Source organism: Choloepus didactylus, chromosome 22, assembly GCF_015220235.1.
Source record: "Choloepus didactylus isolate mChoDid1 chromosome 22, mChoDid1.pri, whole genome shotgun sequence".
Taxonomy (NCBI): domain Eukaryota; kingdom Metazoa; phylum Chordata; class Mammalia; order Pilosa; family Megalonychidae; genus Choloepus; species Choloepus didactylus.
The window spans coordinates 42224873-42243644 of record NC_051328.1 but is presented as its reverse complement, the minus strand read 5'-3'; the positions used below and the strand labels follow the sequence as shown (position 1 = coordinate 42243644).

The following is an 18772-nucleotide window of genomic DNA, read 5'->3' as shown; positions in this document are numbered from 1 at the left end:
TTAAGCGAGACAGACAGAGGACCTTCACTTCTTTGGCTGCCCAGCGAAGCGTTTCCTGAGGAGTTCGTGGATGTTGCCAGCTCGTTTCCTGAGGAGTTCATCAAACACGTTCGTTGAAGTTGCCGGCTCATTTCCTGAGGAGTTCGTCAAAGTTGCCAGTTCATTTCCTGAGGAGTTCATCCAGCATCTTTGGAGTTGCCAGTTTGCTGCCTGCCCTATGGAATTTGGACTCGTGCATACCACAGTTGCGTGAGACACTTCCATAAATCTTATAGTCATAGATATCTCTCATTGATTCTGTTTCCCTAGAGAACTCTGACACAACTTGGTATTGGGAGTGGTTCTTGAGAAACAGAATCTTAAAATGGGTTTTTATAATTTGTTTTCTACTCTGATTAGACTCAAAGGCACTGATGACTCCATTTCCATTAATCAAGAGGGCACTAACAGTCCATGGCGTAAGTTGGCAACAGAGATATGCAAAATATCACCATTTGATTCTCCGAATCATACTCTTGTATGAAGCAAGGCTCTGGGTGACAGTGTTTTCGACACCTTCACAGAGTTTTGCAGAATTAAGGGGTATATATAATGATGTTGGCTGGCTGCTCTTAGATATGTTGGATAGAGTTATAAGAGAAAGGGACAAGCTAAAGGCTTCAAATTTAAAACTTAAATGCCGTTTGACAGATGTAAAGGTTTCCATGTGTGCCCTGAAAGAAAATCTTATTTCCTGTGGCCGCAGACTTGAGATTTCTGAAAACCAGACTCAGACTCTCATTGTGCGAGTAGCAGATTTACAACCTAAACTAAAATCTCAAGCTCTCAGGGTGTCTGCTGTTAAGTTAAAGGCACTGATTGGAAAAGAAATGAGATCCTGAAACTTGGGATGGGGACATATGGATTGATAATAATGGCAGTTAGGACACTGGAACCCTGGATTCTGCTGAGTCATTGTTAGATTTACCTGTAGAGGGCTGTCTTGAGGAAACAGCCCTGAGGAGCCTGCCATCCAACCTCCAGCTAAAGAGAATAACCCTTCAGTGCCTGCTAATCCTGTAATCACCTCCCCTGAGGAAGCAGCCCTCACTCCTCTGTCTGAGAGAGTAATCCTGATTTAAGAGATGAAAATGCAACAGAATGTCCTGAGGAAAATGGCTTGAAGGAAACTTCTAATTCTTTTCATGACCCACCCCCACTACCAGCCTTTGCTTCAAGACCTATAACTAGACTAAATTCCCAACAGGCCCCAAAGGGTGAGGTACAAAGTGTGACCCATGAGGAAGTATGCTATACTCCAAAAGAACTGTATGAGTTTTCCAACTTATACAGAAAGAAACCGGGGAAATACGTGTGGGAATGGATATTAAGGGTGTGGGATACTGGTGGAAGGAAGATGATTGGAAGATTGGTGACAAAGAAGTCTGGGGAAGGGGTATGTGGATAGACCTTTCTGAGTGGGCAAACAACATGAAGATATTTGTGTCCCATGTGAATGCTCACCAGAGGGTGACTTCAGCAGAAGAAGATTTTAATAACCAACTGGATAAAATGACCCGTTTGATGGATACCAATCAGCCTCTTTCCCCAGCCACACCTGTCATTGCCCAGTGGGCTCATGAACAAAGTGGTCATGGTAAGGATGGAGGTTACGCATGGGCTCAGCAACATGGACTTCCACTCACCAAGGCTGACCTGGCCACAGCCTCTGCTGAGTGCCCAGTCTGCCAGCAGCAGAGACCCACACTCAGTCCCCAATATGGCACCATTCCCCGAGGTGATCAGCCTACTTGGTTGATTACACTGGACCACTTCCATCATGGAAGGGGCAGCAGTTTGTTCTTACTGGAATAGACACATACTCCGGATATGGGTTTGCCTTCCTTGCATGAAATACTTCTGCCGAAACTACCATCCGTGGACTTACAGAATGCCTCATCCACCGTCATGGTATTCCACACAGCATTGCTTCTGACCAAGGAACCCACTTCACAGCAAATGAGTGAGGGGATGGGCACATGCTCATAGAATTCTCTGGTCTTACCATGTTCCCTGTCATCCAGAGGCAGCTGGGTTGATAGAACGGTGGAATGACCTGTTGAAGACTCAGTTACGGCGCCAACTAGGTGGCAATACCTTGCAGGGTTGGGGCAGTGTTCTCCAGGAGGCTGTGTATGCTCTGAATCAGCATCCACTCTGTGATGCCATTTCTCCCATAGCTGGTCCAGGTCCAGGAATCAAGGGTCCAGGAATCAAGGGGTGGAAACAGGAGTGGCACCACTCACTATCACTCCTAGTGATACAGTAGGGAAATTTTTGCTTCCTGTCCCTGCAAGCTTAAGCTTTGCTGATCTACAAGTCTTTGCTCCAGAAGGAGGAGTGCTTCCACCAGGAAACACAACAATAATCCCATTGAACTGGAAGTTAAGGCTGCCACCCGGCCACTTTGGGCTTCTCATGCCTCTGAATCAACAGGCAAGGAACGGGATTACTGTACTGATGGGGTGATTGATCCTGACTATCGAGGGGGAAATAGCACTGCAGCTACACGATGTAGGTAAAGGAGAGTTTTCCTGGAATACAGGAGATCCCCTAGGGCGTCTCTTAGTACTACCCTGACCTGTGATTAAAGTCAATGGAAAACTGCAACAACCCAATCCAGGCAGGACTACCAGTGGCCAAGAAACTTCAGGAATGAAGGTTTGGGTCACCCCACCAGGCAAAGAACCACGGCCAGCTGAAGTGCTTGCTGAGGGCAAAGGGAACATGGACTCGGTAGTGGAAGAAGGTAATGATAAATATGAGCTACGATGATGTGACCAGTTACAGAAACGAGGACTATGATGGCATGAATATTTCCTCCTTGTTTTGTTGTATGTTTGTATTTGTCTGTAAAGCAAATATCTTTGCTTTCTTAGCTCTGTCTTATCCCCTTAGCATATGGCATAAGCTGTATTGTTCATTTTGCTGTATTTAAGCTAAAGGAAATCAATTTTAATAGTTAATGTCACCCAAGGACTTGCACCCTATTCTGGAGAGATTTAGTGCATTTCCAGTTGTACGCTGCACAGCAGAGTGTTGTTAGGCAAATATATGTTATTGTTCTCTACTTAGAGATAAAGTATGGTTTTAGGTGATGTGTATAAATGCCAAGTTGACAAGGGGTGGACTTGTGTTGGTTAGGTTCATGTGTCAACTTGGCCAGTTGATGGTACCCAGCTGTCTGGTCAAGCAAGCACTGGCCTAACCATTGCTGTGAGGACGTTTGTGGCTGGTTAATAAACCAACAGGCTGATTTATTAAATCACCATTCAATTGGCTGCATCTGTGACTGATGACATCCACGAAGGGCGTGTCTTCCACAATGAGAGAATGCAGTTGGCTGGATTTAATCCAGTCAATCAGTTGAAGACTTTTAAGCGAGACAGATAGAGGACCTTCACTTCTTCTTCGGCTGAGCAGCAAAGTGTTTCCTGAGGAGTTCGTCGAAGTTGCTGATTAATTTCCTGAGGAGTTCATCGAACATCTTCATTGGAGCTGCCAGTTTGCTGCTTGCCCTGCGGAATTTGGATTCGTGCATCCCCACAGTTGCGTAAGATACTTTTATAAATCTTATATTCATAGATATCTCTCCTTGATTCTGTTTCCCTAGAGAACCCTAACTAATACAAGTAGCAAGGAAGATTTTTGAATTCATAGTCCATAACACTAAATCCATTATTTAATGAGCAACTGTGGCCGACCTGGATTGGGGTGCAGACTTTTATCATCTTGGCTGGGATCAGGGCAGAAGGATGGAATTAACACTTGTCATTTTTTCTGGAAGTAAGGGTGCGTGGCGCTGGCATGTCCACTTGGCCTTAAAAGCTATTTGAAGACCAGTTTCCCCTGACTTATTATGGGAAGGCTTCTAGAATAATACGAGGAGGTGGACTTGTTCTTTGCTCCTATTTTAAACATTTTTCCATCATGTGGGAACCATGGAGCATTTCTTCCAGGAGCAGTTGGGTTGGAATGACATGACCGTACTCGGGTGGACTCATTGTGACCTTTTTAAAAGGGAGCATTAGGACAAGCCCACAAAGGATTCTGTGTTCACTAGCACTGTATCGTCACTTTGTTTTTCTTCTATAAATGACATTTTTTGGAGGCTTTCTCTGGCCTTGCATGTTCTTTTCCTAGTTTGTATTAGCGGTATCATTTGTGGACACAGAGACTTATGGTGACATGGGGCTCTAACAATGGGGACATCTGAGCTAAAAACCTTGGGATCATTCCTTTTTTTAAAATTAAAAACATTATGAAAGTAGTCCAAGCAATAGTACTAGAAGGTAATTGTTTCTGTTGTGTTAAACTATACATTGGACTCACACAGAAATCACAAACCAGTTCACCAGCTGTTGGCATTCTGAGCCCTGGGAAACTGCCGAGGGACCTAGGGATGCCTTGCCCGGGCTGGTTTTGGTGCTTGGGAGCACCTGTGGCTGTGTTTCCCTCTGTGCCCTGCGTCCAGCAGTCGCTGCCGGGAGTCAGAATGTCTCGCCTGCAGCCTGAGCACAGAGTGTATCGTCAGAGTGTGCAGTGTCACAGAAGGGCCTCCACCGCATTCCAGCCGCTCTGTCACCCGGCAGCGAGTGACTCATCCTTGCCCGTTATTGCGGGTACCGGTCACCTGCTTGGCGTGAGAAAGGCACTGTCCTTTCAAACCCAGACAGAAGACAAGCTTAAGCCTTCACCTGGTTGTGTGTGGTTTTGGAGGGCATCACCTGAACGAGAGCAGGACTCAGGGCCCACTGTGTTGGTGGAGATCTCGACGAGGAGCCCCTGACCAGTGCTGGCATCCGACAGGGCTGACAGGGAAGGGTGGTGTGGTCTGACTGTGGGGCTGAGCCTTGCTTGGTGGGAGTGGGGTAGACCAGCTGCTCCAGTGCCTCAGGAGGCCCCAGGGGGTCTGGCCCCACTCGGCTGCCCCCGGGCTCTCTAGACAGCAAGGGTCACCACAGGCCGTGGCTCTGAGGTGCCTGGGAACCCACCTTGCGTGCAAGCTTATATATTCCTGCCCTGGCTTCACACCCCGCTCAGTTCAATATCTGCAGTCCCTCCTGCGTTCTTCAGACTTGCGCAGGCCTCTAGAATGCAGTCCCAGGCTTCTTGGCAGGAGCATCAAACAGATGTTTTTTGTCTGATAACCGTGAGGCCGTGGTTTTAGGTATTTAGGGATCTTTACCTTCATGTCTGTTCGTAAACATTTCTTCACTTTTTGGAGAAGAGTTGGGGCATGTGCTGGGCCCACCCCCTCTCCCGCTGCCTGCGTGGGGCGGGGGTGACTGCACGTGCCATCGGTGGGACCCCCGCTCTCCATCTCACGTGGAGGCACTGGCAGGAACTGGCGGGCAGAGGAGGGGAAGGGCCAGGGTCTTCATTCTCCCGGCCCGGTCCTCCCAGGCTGCGGTGGGCAGTGGCTGGGTCCCTTTCCTCACAGCCACAGCTCCTGGTGGGGGCCCCACCGCCTGTCCTCCCTTCGCGCTCTCTGCTGGTGGGAAGTGTGGAGGTGACTTTCTGTTGTTCTCCCGCCCCTTTTTGGGCTCCTGGTCCTTCCGACACCTGGAAAACAGCCTTGAGTTCACCTCCCTGGCTGCCCACTGGAGCGCGCCACCTGCATCCTGACGGGACTAGGACCGCTCACCCGAGGGCCCTCTGGCCGCCATCCTCGTTTCCAGGCATTTTCCGTTGGTTCTTTTTTATTTCCCACATCGCTATTTTGGAGGTTCATCTGCCTCTCACAGACACCCCCCGCCCCTGTGGGGCCACTGGCTGCCCTGGGCCTGGCGCTCCCCCTGAAGTCACGGCGCGCTCTGCGTGTCGGCGTCCACGCCACCGGTGACCTGTGGGCTGGGGCCCATCGCCCAGGTCCTCTCCCGGCCACTGTGCTGCACGGACCTCTCTCTCGTTGGTCTTTGGTGACCGTCTTCGCGCGTCTGGGACAGGGTGGCTCGTGAGGCCGGGCACTGATGGCTCTCCCAGCACCTGGGCTCCTGGCCTGCCCGGGGCCCTCTTGGGGCTTTCCGGCCCTGCCCTCTCCCAGCTCTCCACCCCTCGGATCATTCCAGATCCTTCCTTGCTCCTGTCTGGCCTCCTGTGGCCATCCGAGACTGTCTCGTCCACGTTTTCACTTCTGTCCTTTTCCTCCGAGTCTGGCCTCACCTCCTCAGCCCGTGGCATTGCTCCTGGGGAGAGGTTTAGGATCAGAGGGCGTTTTTTAAGTTTTTTCTTTTTTCTTAATCAGCTATTTTTCAAAACAGTTTTAGATTTACAGAAAAATTGGGAGGCTACTACAGCAAGTTCCCGTGAACCCCACCCCCGGCTTCCCCCATTGTTAATGCCTCACAGCAGTCACAGCTGATGAAATAATATCAATCGATTGATACATTGTCACTGACTAAAGTCCACGCTTTATTCCACTTTTCCCTGATGTCTTTCTGCGGATCCTGGATCCCATCCAGGGTCCGACACAGACTTAATCGTGTCCCCTTGGGCTCCTCTTGGCTGGGGCAGTTTCTGAGACGCTCCCTGACAGTTTGGGGGAGCGCTGGGCAGGTGTTCTGTAAGGTGTCCCCAGTGCGGTTTGTTTCTCTTGTGGCTGCACTAGGTGTGGGCTCGGGGAGGAAGCTTTCCCACAGCGGGGCGTGCCTGTCTCACCCCGTCCCATGGGGGCCCCTGCTGTCCACACTCTTGACCTGGCTGCGTTTGTGTCCGTCAGCTTTCCCCACTGGAAAGTTTCTCTTTTCCCCCGTCCACCCTGTACCCTTTGGAAGGAAGTTGCCCAGCGCAGCCACCACCTGGTGGGGAGTCGGCTCCACCTTCTGCAGGTGCAGTAACTGCATAAACTACGTGGAGTTCTGCAGGGAGACTTGGCCCTTCTCAGGGGGGTCCTTGCTGTTGGTCACTGTGATTGGGGTACCGCCGATGTTAAGCAGACAGAAGCCAGGGACACCAGGTGCTCTGCAGTACAAGGCAGGTTGTCCAAGTCCACACGTCCTCGCAGACGTCAGGTTGAAGACCCAGAACCTAACTCTCCTCTGCACATAGTGCTCTTGGTATGGTGTTCTTACACTGCGGACGGAGGGGAGACTCGGCTTTGCTCAGGAAGGTACCAGAGGTTGTTGGGAGACCCATGTTGCCACGTGGCCCGCTGGTGGAAGTGGGCATGGCCGGTCTCTGCCTGTTGCCCTTGCAGCCGCTGCATTCCTGGGCACCCCTGGGTGTGGCGCCTCTGCTCCTGGGGGGGCTTGTGCGGCTGCAGCCGTGGACCCGGCAGGTGTGGCCTGAGGGGCTGCGTTTCTCGGCAGCTCGTGGGTGCCCTGCTGCAGGTCCCGGGCCCACGGCCTGAGCAGCAGGCTCTGGGACAGGCAGGCCCACGCGTTTCCACGTCGAAACACGGGTTTGGGGAGTATCTTTTCTTCTTTATATTACAATTAGGGCATCACTGATTTTTTGACATGATGGGAGAGAGTAGTAGTCTCGCGTTTCGCCCAAGGATGGCGGGTGAAGGGGTGAGGCTGCTCCTGCTCAGCAGCCACCCAAGGCCCCCCTTTGCCAGCACAGCCAGCCCAAGCCCCTCGGCCTGGATGGGGTGCCCACGTGGATGGGGTGCCCACTGCTGTCTCCTTGCTCCCCCCCTTGCTGCCCAGGTGGAACCTTGCACCTGGGCAAACTGACTTCCTCATTTCCTGCTCAATTTTCACCTGAGCCTTTGCTTGCACCAGTGAGCAAAATCAATCCCACTGAGCAAGAAGCAGCTCTTTTACTGATTTGAGGTGACGTGTTTCTCCCCTTGTTTCTAAATGTATCCTTTTTGACAGAAAATAAGGTAGAGCCTTTGTTCTAGCCCTCAGTGGACCATCCCGAGGGGCCTGTGCCTGGCTGGAGGCGTCCTGCTGCTTTTCCAGGGGATGGAGAGAAGCAGGTAGGCGATCACCACGGGAAGCACTGTGACTGGCTGAGAGCTCTGTCTGATAAGAATGTTTTATGTTGCCAGCCTTCAAGTTTAAACTAAAGGATGACGTGAGTGGCCAGATTTCGCCCGTGAAGTTGCCTGGACTCGGGGCCGGGTATCATATTTGACTGTTAGCACTGGATTCTGTTGGAAGGGCCGTGGCCTCGGACGGGCAGCGACAGTGGACACCTGTGCAGGTCCCACGGGTGGGCAGTAGCTGTCCTGCAGGCCTCTGGGCCGCCCATGTTTTGTGGGGTTCACCCATATCTGATACTCAGTACTGGTGCCCTCAGGCTCTCCCAGGTGAACCCCACTGGCAGGGTCTCTCCCGGATCCCTGGATCACCAGAATCAGCTCGTGCATGCCTGCTTGTCCAGAGCCAGCCCCAGCCAGTTCTGTCCATGAGGCTGCATCTCCCTGAGAGCTCACGTTCTCCCAGGTGGAGTTCAGCAGCTGCAGCGAGCAGGGAAAGCCCCCTGGGCCTCGCTTCTGAGAAGGATCCATGTGCCCAGCTCCTCCCGAGTGCCAGCTGGTGAGATCTGGGTCTCTGTCGGTGCCAACATCCCCTTCCTCCTCTGGCCACGCTTGACAGAAATAACTTTGATCCACCGATCAATCAGAAAAGAAGATTGTTTTGTATCTACATACCTGAAATAAAATTTTAATAGAACATGGAGGTCGGGGCGACAAAGCTGCGCAGAGTGGGCAACTTTCCAGAGGGTGGGATCAATGGTGGGCTGGGGCCAGCCCCCTGGGGCGCCCGTCTCTGAGTCAGGGGTGGGACGCACCCGACTCATGGGTACATCAGCTCACGCCGGCCTGGTGGGCAAGGCCGCAGAGTCACTTCTCTGTCAGATTTCTTTCCATTTCCCCTTTCTACTTACAAATATCTGCTGATGAATCTTTATTCTCCAACTGGAATTATAGGATGTTAGAGCTGGAAGCAGAATTTAGATGATCTAAATCCTTCACTTTATAAATGAAAAATTTTATTGCTTCAGTTATTTGTAATGCAAATATCTTGTAAATTGCCTTTTTCTCTTTTTATATTTCATGGGTTGGTTTTCTGGATGGAAATCTTGCCATTCTTTTATTTCCTCATTCCATTTAACAAATTAACAGATACTTTCTTTAAGAATCTGCAAATTTATTTATTCCTGTCATTCTAGGAAGTCAGTCACCTTGGACTGTTGGAGGGCTCCCCTAAGAAAAGCAAAAGCAAAAAATTGGCTGGAGATGCCATGAGCTGCCTCAGTTATTATTCCAACACCCATGGTGTCTCCCTTGGGAAATTCTTACTTGTGCTTGGTCTGCCTTGCAGGCTGTCATCGGCCGGCACAATCGCCTGGGAGGCCTGTGGGCAGTGGAGCTGGGAACAGGCCGGTGGTGTCTGACTCGGTGATGGTGGGCACGTTAGGTGGGCAGCCACCCTCGGAGGGGCTCCCAGGCTTCTCCGTGTCCAGGCCTCCCGCCTGCCTGGGTGGTGGTGACCGCACTGTCCTCTGCAGCCTGAGAGGCTTGGCCCTGCCTTCCTCTTCCTTTTCCTCTACTCCTGTCTTTATTTTACTTTACTATGTGTTTTGGTTTCTCCCAGCACCTGCTAGGTGCACAGTGTGTACCTAGTGATAAGTTTTGATAAATAAGATTATTCCATTTTTAAATTCTTCCGCATAAATGTGCACAATTAAATTTTAAAACATAATCTCACTTATAGTCAATAGACTTATCCTACCAGAAAATGTCGTTCTTCCCTCCCTGCATTTCATACATTGAGATCTGAAACCTTATTTTTATCCAAAGTTACAATCCTTGCAGTGTCTGAAAATGGTTAAATTAAAATCTCATTATTTTACGGATAGTTTGGCCACTAGAGTGTGAAAATCATTCTGGGCCGTGGTAATCTTTGTGCCACAGCTGTGGGTAGATGGAACAGTTACTTCTGAAAAGCGTGAGGGGGCAGAGCAGGTGTCACGGGCCCCTCTCCAGCGCTGGCATAGGGCGGCCCGAGGCAGAGGGGCAGCCAGTGTCCGCCTGCTCGGCCCAGACCCTGGGCCTCCGATCCCAGGACCGAGCTTCTGCAGCGGAGCGGGCGGTGCGTGGGCCGCGCTGGGGGTTGAGTGGGCCTGCGTGGCTGCTGGAGCCATCACCCCATCTTATTTCCAAGGGAACGGGGCTTGTTTCCAGAGAGCTGAACTTGTGCAGCGCTGTGTTCACAGAGTGGGGCGCGTCTAGGTCTGGTGTGTGCCGTTAGGTTTCCGGAACTTACGCGAAGAGTCAGCGCAGGGTAGATGGACTGAGGGCGGAATTGACCAGAACCAGACGCGGCTTCGCTGGTGAATAGGGTGGGACTGAACGTGGAGAAATCCGTGGTGCTCCCCAGGGAGGCGGACGAGCACTCGGTGGACAGGCCGAGGCTTATGCGGTCCTTTTGCCAGCTGTCTGTCTACCTACTTCTGGTGTTTTGTGATTTCTCGATTCTAATTTCCAGCAAACATTTCTTGTTACAGAGTATGGTGTTTGTGAAAACTTGCGGAAGCTGGAGATCACGGGTGTGTCCTGTCGAGACGTCTATGCGAAGCGTGAGTTAATCTGTTTGTTATCGTCCGTCATGAACTTTGTTCCAAAAGCAGCTGCATGGAATGGGTAGCAATGAGGAATAATCCAAGTAGGTTGGCCCACAGTTCTGTTTTCTAAGATAGCATCTTAAAGTCGTGGTCACTGTGGTAATCGTACCAAACGGGGTGGGCTCTCTCTTCTCCCCTTCAGGGTGTCCCACCAATCTGAGTCGCTAGTAAAGCAGGACTCTGCCGCTGTCCTCACGTCTCAGCGAAGGACCAGCAGAGCCTGGGGCCCGGGTGCAGGAGGCTGGCTCCCCGCTGCCCTCTGCCCCGCGGGTGCCCCACGTCCTGGCTCCTCGCGCTCGGGTCCACACCTCTTCACAGGGTGGCATCTGCGATTGGCTCCCACTGTCAGAGTCAGCACCTAACTCACTGCAAGAGTTTCTGTGTCTTGTGTGTTCCAGTTTGCTGGAGCTGCCGGAATGCAATATGCCAGAAATGGGTGGGCTTTTACAGTGGGGATTTTATTAGCTTGCAAATTTACAGTTCTAGGCCATGAAAATGTCCAAATTAAGGCAGCAGCAGGACGATACCTCCTCTGAGGAAAGGCTGCTGGATCCGGGGCTCTCTGTCAGACAGCAAGGTGTGTGTGGCATCTGCTGGTCCTTTGCTCTCGGTTGCTTTGCTTTCAGCTCCTGGCTCCAGGGGCCTCCTCTCTCAGCATCTGTGGGTGCTCTCTTGGCACCTCCTGGGCCTCTCTCTCCAAGCTCTCTGGGTATTTCTCTTTTAGCCTCATAAAGGGCTCCAAGAAGGGATTAAGACCCACCCTGAATGGGCTGGGTCACATCTCAATAGAAATAACCTAACTGAAAGGTCCCACCCACAGCAGGTCTGCACCCACAGGAATGGATTAAAAGAACAGGGCCTTTTCTGGGGTACATATGACTTCAAACCAGCACAATATATGAAAAAATAACCTGGCTGCTTTTGGAGGCCAGCTGGTTTCTGTGAGCTTCTGCACGCTCCTGTCTTCTCTCGGTCTTTCGAGTGTGTCTGGTCATTGGCCCCCCACCATCTCGAGGCAAACTTAAGGCGGGTTTCTCCTGGAGAGTCGTAAGCACTCACTGGGGAGATGGGTGTTCTTGCCAGGAGCTCAGGGTGGCCTGTAGCACCCAGAGGTGGGACGTGGCGAAGGTCAGGCTCCCCAGGCACCATCTCAGCTGTGGGCAGGGACAGGTGTGTGTGCAGGAGACAGGGTGGCTGCGGGTGAGTCAGGGCCCTGGGGGCACACACACATGGAGTGTGCAGGACGTCGAGGACTTCAGGGGCTGCTGCAGTCTCTCTGCTGATTCTTGGCCCCTTTAAGATGTGTGCACAATCCCGAGAGGATTTAATATGCTCTGTTATTTAGAACCTCAGATGTTTGGCCCATGCCAGCCAAAGTGAGTGTGTTTCGGGGCTCCCAGTGCAGAAATAGGCTTTGTGAACTCGCTTTAAAGCCTCATCCAGGAGAGAAGCGCTGAGATCCCAGGGAAGGTGGTGGACAGAATGAACACACACAGACTCGCCCTGGGCTGCGTGACTGTCTTGGGGGGCACAGGAGTCTGTCCCAGGTCCCGTGAGCCGCGTCGTCTGCGTCCCCACTGCGGGGCACCCGTGAGCCTCAGTGATCGCGGCCTGGGGCTCCGAGTGGAGGGCACCTCCTTGGCCGTTCCAACAGCATGCCCACCTGTCAGGAATTTTAGGTTGGAATCCATCGCTTCAACACATTCTTTCCAGCCAGGTTGATAAGCTTTGGCGAGCTCTGGCCTCCTGAAGTGCTGGGACGTTGGGAGTGTAAAGGCTCTGGGCTGTTGGAGAGGGAGACGTGCTGGGTCATGGGGAGATGCTCGTGTAGTCGGAAAAGCGGAGCCTTCTCCAGCCCTTCCCCTGCTGTGTCTGTCCAGGTATAAACCCTCGTGTGAAGTCGGGACGTTTCACGAAAATTCTCCCCGATTACGAGCACCTGGAGTACAGAGACGTGTACACCTGTCGTACGTACCTCCTGCTGCTCCCGCTTGCTGCGGAGGCCCCGCTTTGTGCCGCAGCATGGCCATGACGCTGCATGGAGCGGGAGCTCTGTTCCCAGAGGAGAGCTGCTCTGGCCCTGGGAGCAGGCTGCCTCTCGGCCCCTCGCTGGCTTCTCACTTTCCCCGGGTGCTGGTTTTGGGTGTGGGGGTGGGACCAGCCGTGAGCGCCCTGTTGGGTGCATCGTAGCATTGTTAGGTACTTAGGAGGCTTCTGCCCAACTTCAGATGGAGGCAGAGAGGAGAGAGTCGAAGCCTCGAAACCTTTCTGTGCCAAAGTGAAATCTAGTAGTTCACTTCTCAGCTGTATTACTCATTCATGTTTCAATAGTAAATGGAAATTTTTCTGAAATTACCTATTTGTAGACAGATGTAGATCCTAATTCTTCTTTAGAATGCCATTATTTGAGCTTTGGAGATTTATCTAACCCATATTCTCTGTGTAATTCTTGCTGTCTTTGCTTTTTATTAGCTTGGAGCTGTTGAGTTGAGATGGAGGGAGTGAATTTTGGTTAAGAAATAGATATTAAAAATGCCCCCTTGCACTAACAGCCATTTTTCAGTTTCCAGAGGCACGTGGATCCCTCCTGCTTGTTGCTCTATTCTATCTGAATGTTCCATGGTTCAAGCATATCTGCCTCTGAGTTTTTTTTTTTTTTTTTTTTTTTTTTTTTTTTTTTTTTTTTTTTTTTTAATCATCATTTTATTAAGATATATTCACATACCACGCAGTCATACACAACAAATTGTACTTTCGATTGTTTACAGTACCATTACATAGTTGTACATTCATCACCTAAATCAATCCCTGACACCTTCATTAGCACATACACAAAAATAACAAGAATAATAATTAGAGTGAAAAAGAGCAATTGAAGTAAAAAAGAACACTAGGTACCTTTGTCTGTTTGTTTGCTTCCCCTACTTTTCTACACATCCATCCATAAACTAGACAAAGTGGAGTTTGGTCCTTATGGCATTCCCAATCCCACTGTCACCCCTCATAAGCTACATTTTTATACAACTGTCTTCAAGATTCATGGGTTCTGGGTTGTAGTTTAATAGTTTCAGGTATCCACCACCAGCTACCCCAATTCTTTAGAACCTAAAAAAGGTTGTCTAAAGTGTGCGTAAGAGTGCCCACCAGAGTGATCTCTCGGCTCGTTTTGGAATCTCTCTGCCACTGAAGCTTATTTCATTTCCTTTCACATCCCCCTTTTGGTCAAGAAGATGTTCTCCATCCCACGATGCCGGGTCTACATTCCTCCCCGGGAGTCATATTCCACGTTGCCAGGGAGATTCACTTCCCTGGGTGTCTGATCCCACGTAGGGGGGAGGGCAGTGATTTCACCTTTCAAGTTGGCTTAGCCAGAGAGAGAGGGCCACATCTGAGCAACAAAGAGGCATTCAGGAGGAGACTCTTAGGCACAAATGCAGGGAGGCCTAGCCTCTCCTTTGCAGCAACCGTCTTCCCAAGGGTAAAACTTATGGTAGAGGGCTCAACCCATCAAACCACCAGTCCCCTATGTCTGTGGTCATGTTAGCGACCATGGAGGTGGGGTAGGCGACTACCCCTGCATTCTCCACAGGCTCCTCAAGGGGGCACTACATCTTTTTTTTTTTTTTCCTTGTTTGTCTTTTTTCTTTCTTTTTTTTTTTTTTTAACTTTCCCTTCTTTTTTCAAATCAACTGTATGAAAAAAAAAGTTAAAAAGAAAACAAACATACAATAAAAGAACATTTCAAAGAGACCATAGCAAGGGAGTAAGAAAAAGACAACTAACCTAAGATAACTGCTTAACTTCCAACATGTTCCTACTTTACCCCAAGAAAGTTACATAATATAGCAACATTTCAGTGAACTTGTTCCTACTACATCCATCAGAAATTAACAGACCATAGTCATTTCTGGGCATCCCCAGAACGTTAAATAGCTTATCTGTTCTTCTTGGATTATTGTTCCCCCTTCCTTAATTGCTCTCTACTGCTAGTTCCCCTACATTCTACATTATAAACCATTTGTTTTACATTTTTCAAAGTTCACATTAGTGGTAGCATATAATATTTCTCTTTTTGTGCCTGGCTTATTTCGCTCAGCATTATGTCTTCAAGGTTCATCCATGTTGTCATATGTTTCACCAGATCGTTCCTTCTTACTGCCGCGTAGTATTCCATCGTGTGTATATACCACATTTTATTTATCCACTCATCTGTTGAAGGACATTTGGGTTGTTTCCATCTCTTGGCAATTGTGAATAATGCTGCTATGAATATTGGCGTGCAGATATCTGTTCGTGTCACTGCTTTCCGATCTTCCGGGTATATACCGAGAAGTGCAATCGCTGGATCGAATGGTAGCTCTATATCTAGTTTTCTAAGGAACTGCCAGACTGACTTCCAGAGTGGCTGAACCATTATACAGTCCCACCAACAGTGAATAAGAGTTCCAATTTCTCCACATCCCCTCCAGCATTTGTAGTTTCCTGTTTGTTTAATGGCAGCCATTCTAACCGGTGTTAGATGGTATCTCATTGTGGTCTTAATTTGCATCTCTCTAATAGCTAGTGAAGCTGAACATTTTTTCATGTGTTTCTTGGCCATTTGTATTTCCTCTTCAGAGAACTGTCTTTTCATATCTTTTGCCCATTTTATAATTGGGCTGTCTGTACTATTGTCATTGAGTTGTAGGATTTCTTTGTATATGCAAGATATCAGTCTTTTGTCAGATACATGGTTTCCAAAAATTTTTTCCCATTGAGTTGGCTGCCTCTTTACCTTTTTGAGAAATTCCTTTGAGGTGCAGAAACTTCTAAGCTTGAGGAGTTCCCATTTATCTATTTTCTCTTTTGTTGCTTGTGCTTTGGGTGTAAAGTCTAGGAAGTGGCCTCCTAATACAAGGTCTTGAAGATGTTTTCCTACATTATCTTCTAGGAGTTTTATGGTACTTTCTTTTATATTGAGATCTTTGGTCCATTTTGAGTTAATTTTTGTGTAGGGGGTGAGGTAGGGGTCCTCTTTCATTCTTTTGGATATGGATATCCAACTCTCCCAGCCCCATTTGTTGAAAAGACCATTATGGCTCAGTTCGGTGACTTTGGGGGGCCTTATCAAAGATCAGTCGGCCATAGATCTGAGGGTCTATCTCTGAATTCTCAATTCGATTCCATTGATCTATATGTCTATCTTTGTGCCAGTACCATGCTGTTTTGGCAACTGTGGCTTTATAATAAGCTTCAAAGTCAGGGAGTGTAAGTCCTCCCACTTCGTTTTTCTTTTTTAGAGTGTCTTTAGCAATTCGAGGCATCTTCCCTTTCCAAATAAATTTGATAACTAGCTTTTCCAAGTCTGCAAAGTAGGTTGTTGGAATTTTGATTGGGATTGCATTGAATCTGTAGATGAGTTTGGGTAGAATTGACATCTTAATGACATTTAGCCTTCCTATCCATGAACATGGAATATTTTTCCATCTTTTAAGGTCCCCTTCTATTTCTTTTAGTAGAGTTATGTAGTTTTCTTTGTATAGGTCTTTTACATCTTTGGTTAAGTTGATTCCTAGGTACTTGATTTTTTTAGTTGCTATTGAAAATGGTATCTTTTTCTTGAGTGTCTCTTCAGTTTGTTCATTTCTACCATATAGAAACATTACTGACTTATGTGCATTAATCTTGTATCCCGCTACTTTGCTAAATTTGTTTATTAGCTCTAGTAGCTGTATCGTTGATTTCTCAGGGTTTTCTAGATATAAGATCATATCATCTGCAAACAATGACAGTTTTACTTCTTCTTTTCCAATTTGGATGCCTTTTATTTCTTTGTCTTGCCGGATTGCCCTGGCTAGCACTTCCAGCACAATGTTGAATAACAGTGGTGACAGCGGGCATCCTTGTCTTGTTCCTGATCTTAGAGGGAAGGCTTTCAGTCTCTCACCATTGAGTACTATGCTGGCTGTGGGTTTTTCATATATGCTCTTTATCATGTTGAGGAAGTTTCCTTCAATTCCTACCTTTTGAAGTGTTTTTATCAAAAAGGGATGTTGGATTTTGTCAAATGCTTTTTCAGCATCTATTGAGATGATCAATTGATTTTTCCCTTTTGAGTTTTTAATGTGTTGTAATACATTGATTGTTTTTCTTATGTTGAACCATCCTTGCATGCCTGGAATGAACCCCACTTGGTCATGGTGTATGATTTTTTTAATGTGTCTTTGGATTCGATTTGCAAGTATTTTGTTGAGGATTTTTGCATCTATATTCATTAGGGAGATTGGCCGGTAGTTTTCCTTTTTTGTAGCATCTTTGCCTGGTTTTGGTATTAGATTGATGTTAGCTTCATAAAATGAGTTAGGTAGTGTTCCATTTTTTTCAATGTTTTGAAAGAGTTTGAGTAAGATTGGTGTCAGTTCTTTCTGGAAAGTTTGGTAGAATTCCCCTGTGAAGCCATCTGGCCCTGGGCATTTATTTGTGGGAAGATTTTTGATGACTGATTGGATCTCTTTGCTTGTGATGGGTTGGTTGAGGTCTTCTATTTCTTCTCTGGTCAGTCTAGGTTGTTCATATGTTTCCAGGAAATTGTCCATTTCTTCTACATTATCCAGTTTGTTGCCATACAGTTGTTCATAATATCCTCTTATAATTTTTTTAATTTCTTCAGGATCTGCAGTTATGTCACCTTTTTCATTCATTATTTTGTTTATATGGGTCTTCTCTCTTTTTGATTTTGTCAGTCTAGCTAGGGGCTTGTCAATCTTGTTGATCTTCTCAAAGAACCAACTTTTGGTGATATTTATCCTTTCTATTGTTTTTTTGTTCTCTATGTCATTTATTTCTGCTTTAATCCTTGTTATTTCTTTTCTTGTACTTGGTTTAGGATTGGTTTGCTGTTCATTTTCTAGCTTCTTCAGTTGATCCATTAGTTCTTTGATTTTGGCTCTTTCTTCCTTTTTAATATATGCGTTTAGTGCTATAAATTTCCCCCTTAGCACTGCTTTTGCTGCATCCCATAGGTTTTGGTATGTTGTGTTCTCATTTTCATTCGTCTCTATATATTTAGCAATTTCTCTTGCTATTTCTTCTTTAACCCACTGATTGTTTAGGAGTGTGTTGTTTAACCTCCAGGTATTTGTGAATTTTCTAAGTCTCTGATGGTTATTGACTTCTAATTGTATTCCATTGTGGTCAGAGAATGTGCTTTGAATAATTTCAATCTTTTTAAATTTATTGAGGCTTGTTTTATGTCCCAGCATATGATCTATTCTGGAGAAAGTTCCGTGAGCACTAGAAAAGTATGTGTATCCTGGTGATTTGGGATGTAATGTCCTGTAGATGTCTGTTAAATCTAATTCATTTATCAGATTGTTTAGGTTTTCAATTTCCTTATTGGTCTTCTGTCTGGTTGATCTATCTATAGGAGAGAGTGATGTGTTGAAGTCTCCCACAATTATTGTGGAAACATCAATTGCTTCCTTTAGTTTTGCCAATGTTTCTCTCATGTATTTTGTGGCACCTTGATTGGGTGCATAGACATTTACGATTGTTATTTCTTCTTGCTGAATTGCCCCTTTTATTAGTATGTAGTGGCCTTCTTTGTCTCTCAAAACATCCCTGCATTTGAAGTCTATTTTATCTGAGATTAATATTGCTACACCTGCTTTCTTTTGGCTGTAGCTTGCATGAAATATTTTTTTCCATCCTTTCACTTTCAGTTTCTTTGTGTCCCTGTGTCTAAGATGAGTCTCTTGTATGCAACATATTGATGGTTCATTTTTTTTGATCCATTCTGCGAATCTATATCTTTTAATTGGGGAGTTTAATCCATTTACATTCAACGTTAAAACCGTGAAGGCATTTCTTGAATCGGCCATCTTATCCTTTGGATTATGTTTGCCATATTTTTCCCTCTCTCTATTAATATCCTTTATTGTACCCATACCGAATCTCTTTAGTACTGAACCTTTCTCCAAGTCTCTCTGTCCTGTCTTTGTTTGTCTGTCTGTAGGGCTCCCTTTAGTATCTCCAGTAGGGCAGGTCTCTTGTTAGCAAATTCTCTCAGCATTTCTTTGTCTGTGAAAAATTTAAGCTCTCCCTCAAATTTGAAGGAGAGCTTTGCTGGATAAAGTATTCTTGGCTGGAAATTCCTCTCACTCAGAATTTTAAA

General features: G+C 47.4%; 1 protein-coding gene across 4 annotated transcripts in view; it reads left to right on the top strand.

The window, feature by feature from the left end:
• Nucleotides 1-18772, top strand: part of FBXO31 (F-box protein 31) — a 60695-nt gene that overhangs the window by 7973 nt on the left and 33950 nt on the right. For 2 of the 4 annotated variants that reach the window (XM_037815568.1, XM_037815570.1), the window contains exons 2-3: nt 10504-10575; nt 12501-12587. The exons of 1 other annotated variant lie outside the window; for it this stretch is intronic. In XM_037815568.1, the coding sequence (XP_037671496.1) occupies nt 10504-10575; nt 12501-12587 (159 nt within the window). The remainder of the gene's footprint in view (nt 1-10503; nt 10576-12500; nt 12588-18772) is intronic. One more of the 4 variants, XM_037815569.1, reaches the window with a different exon arrangement.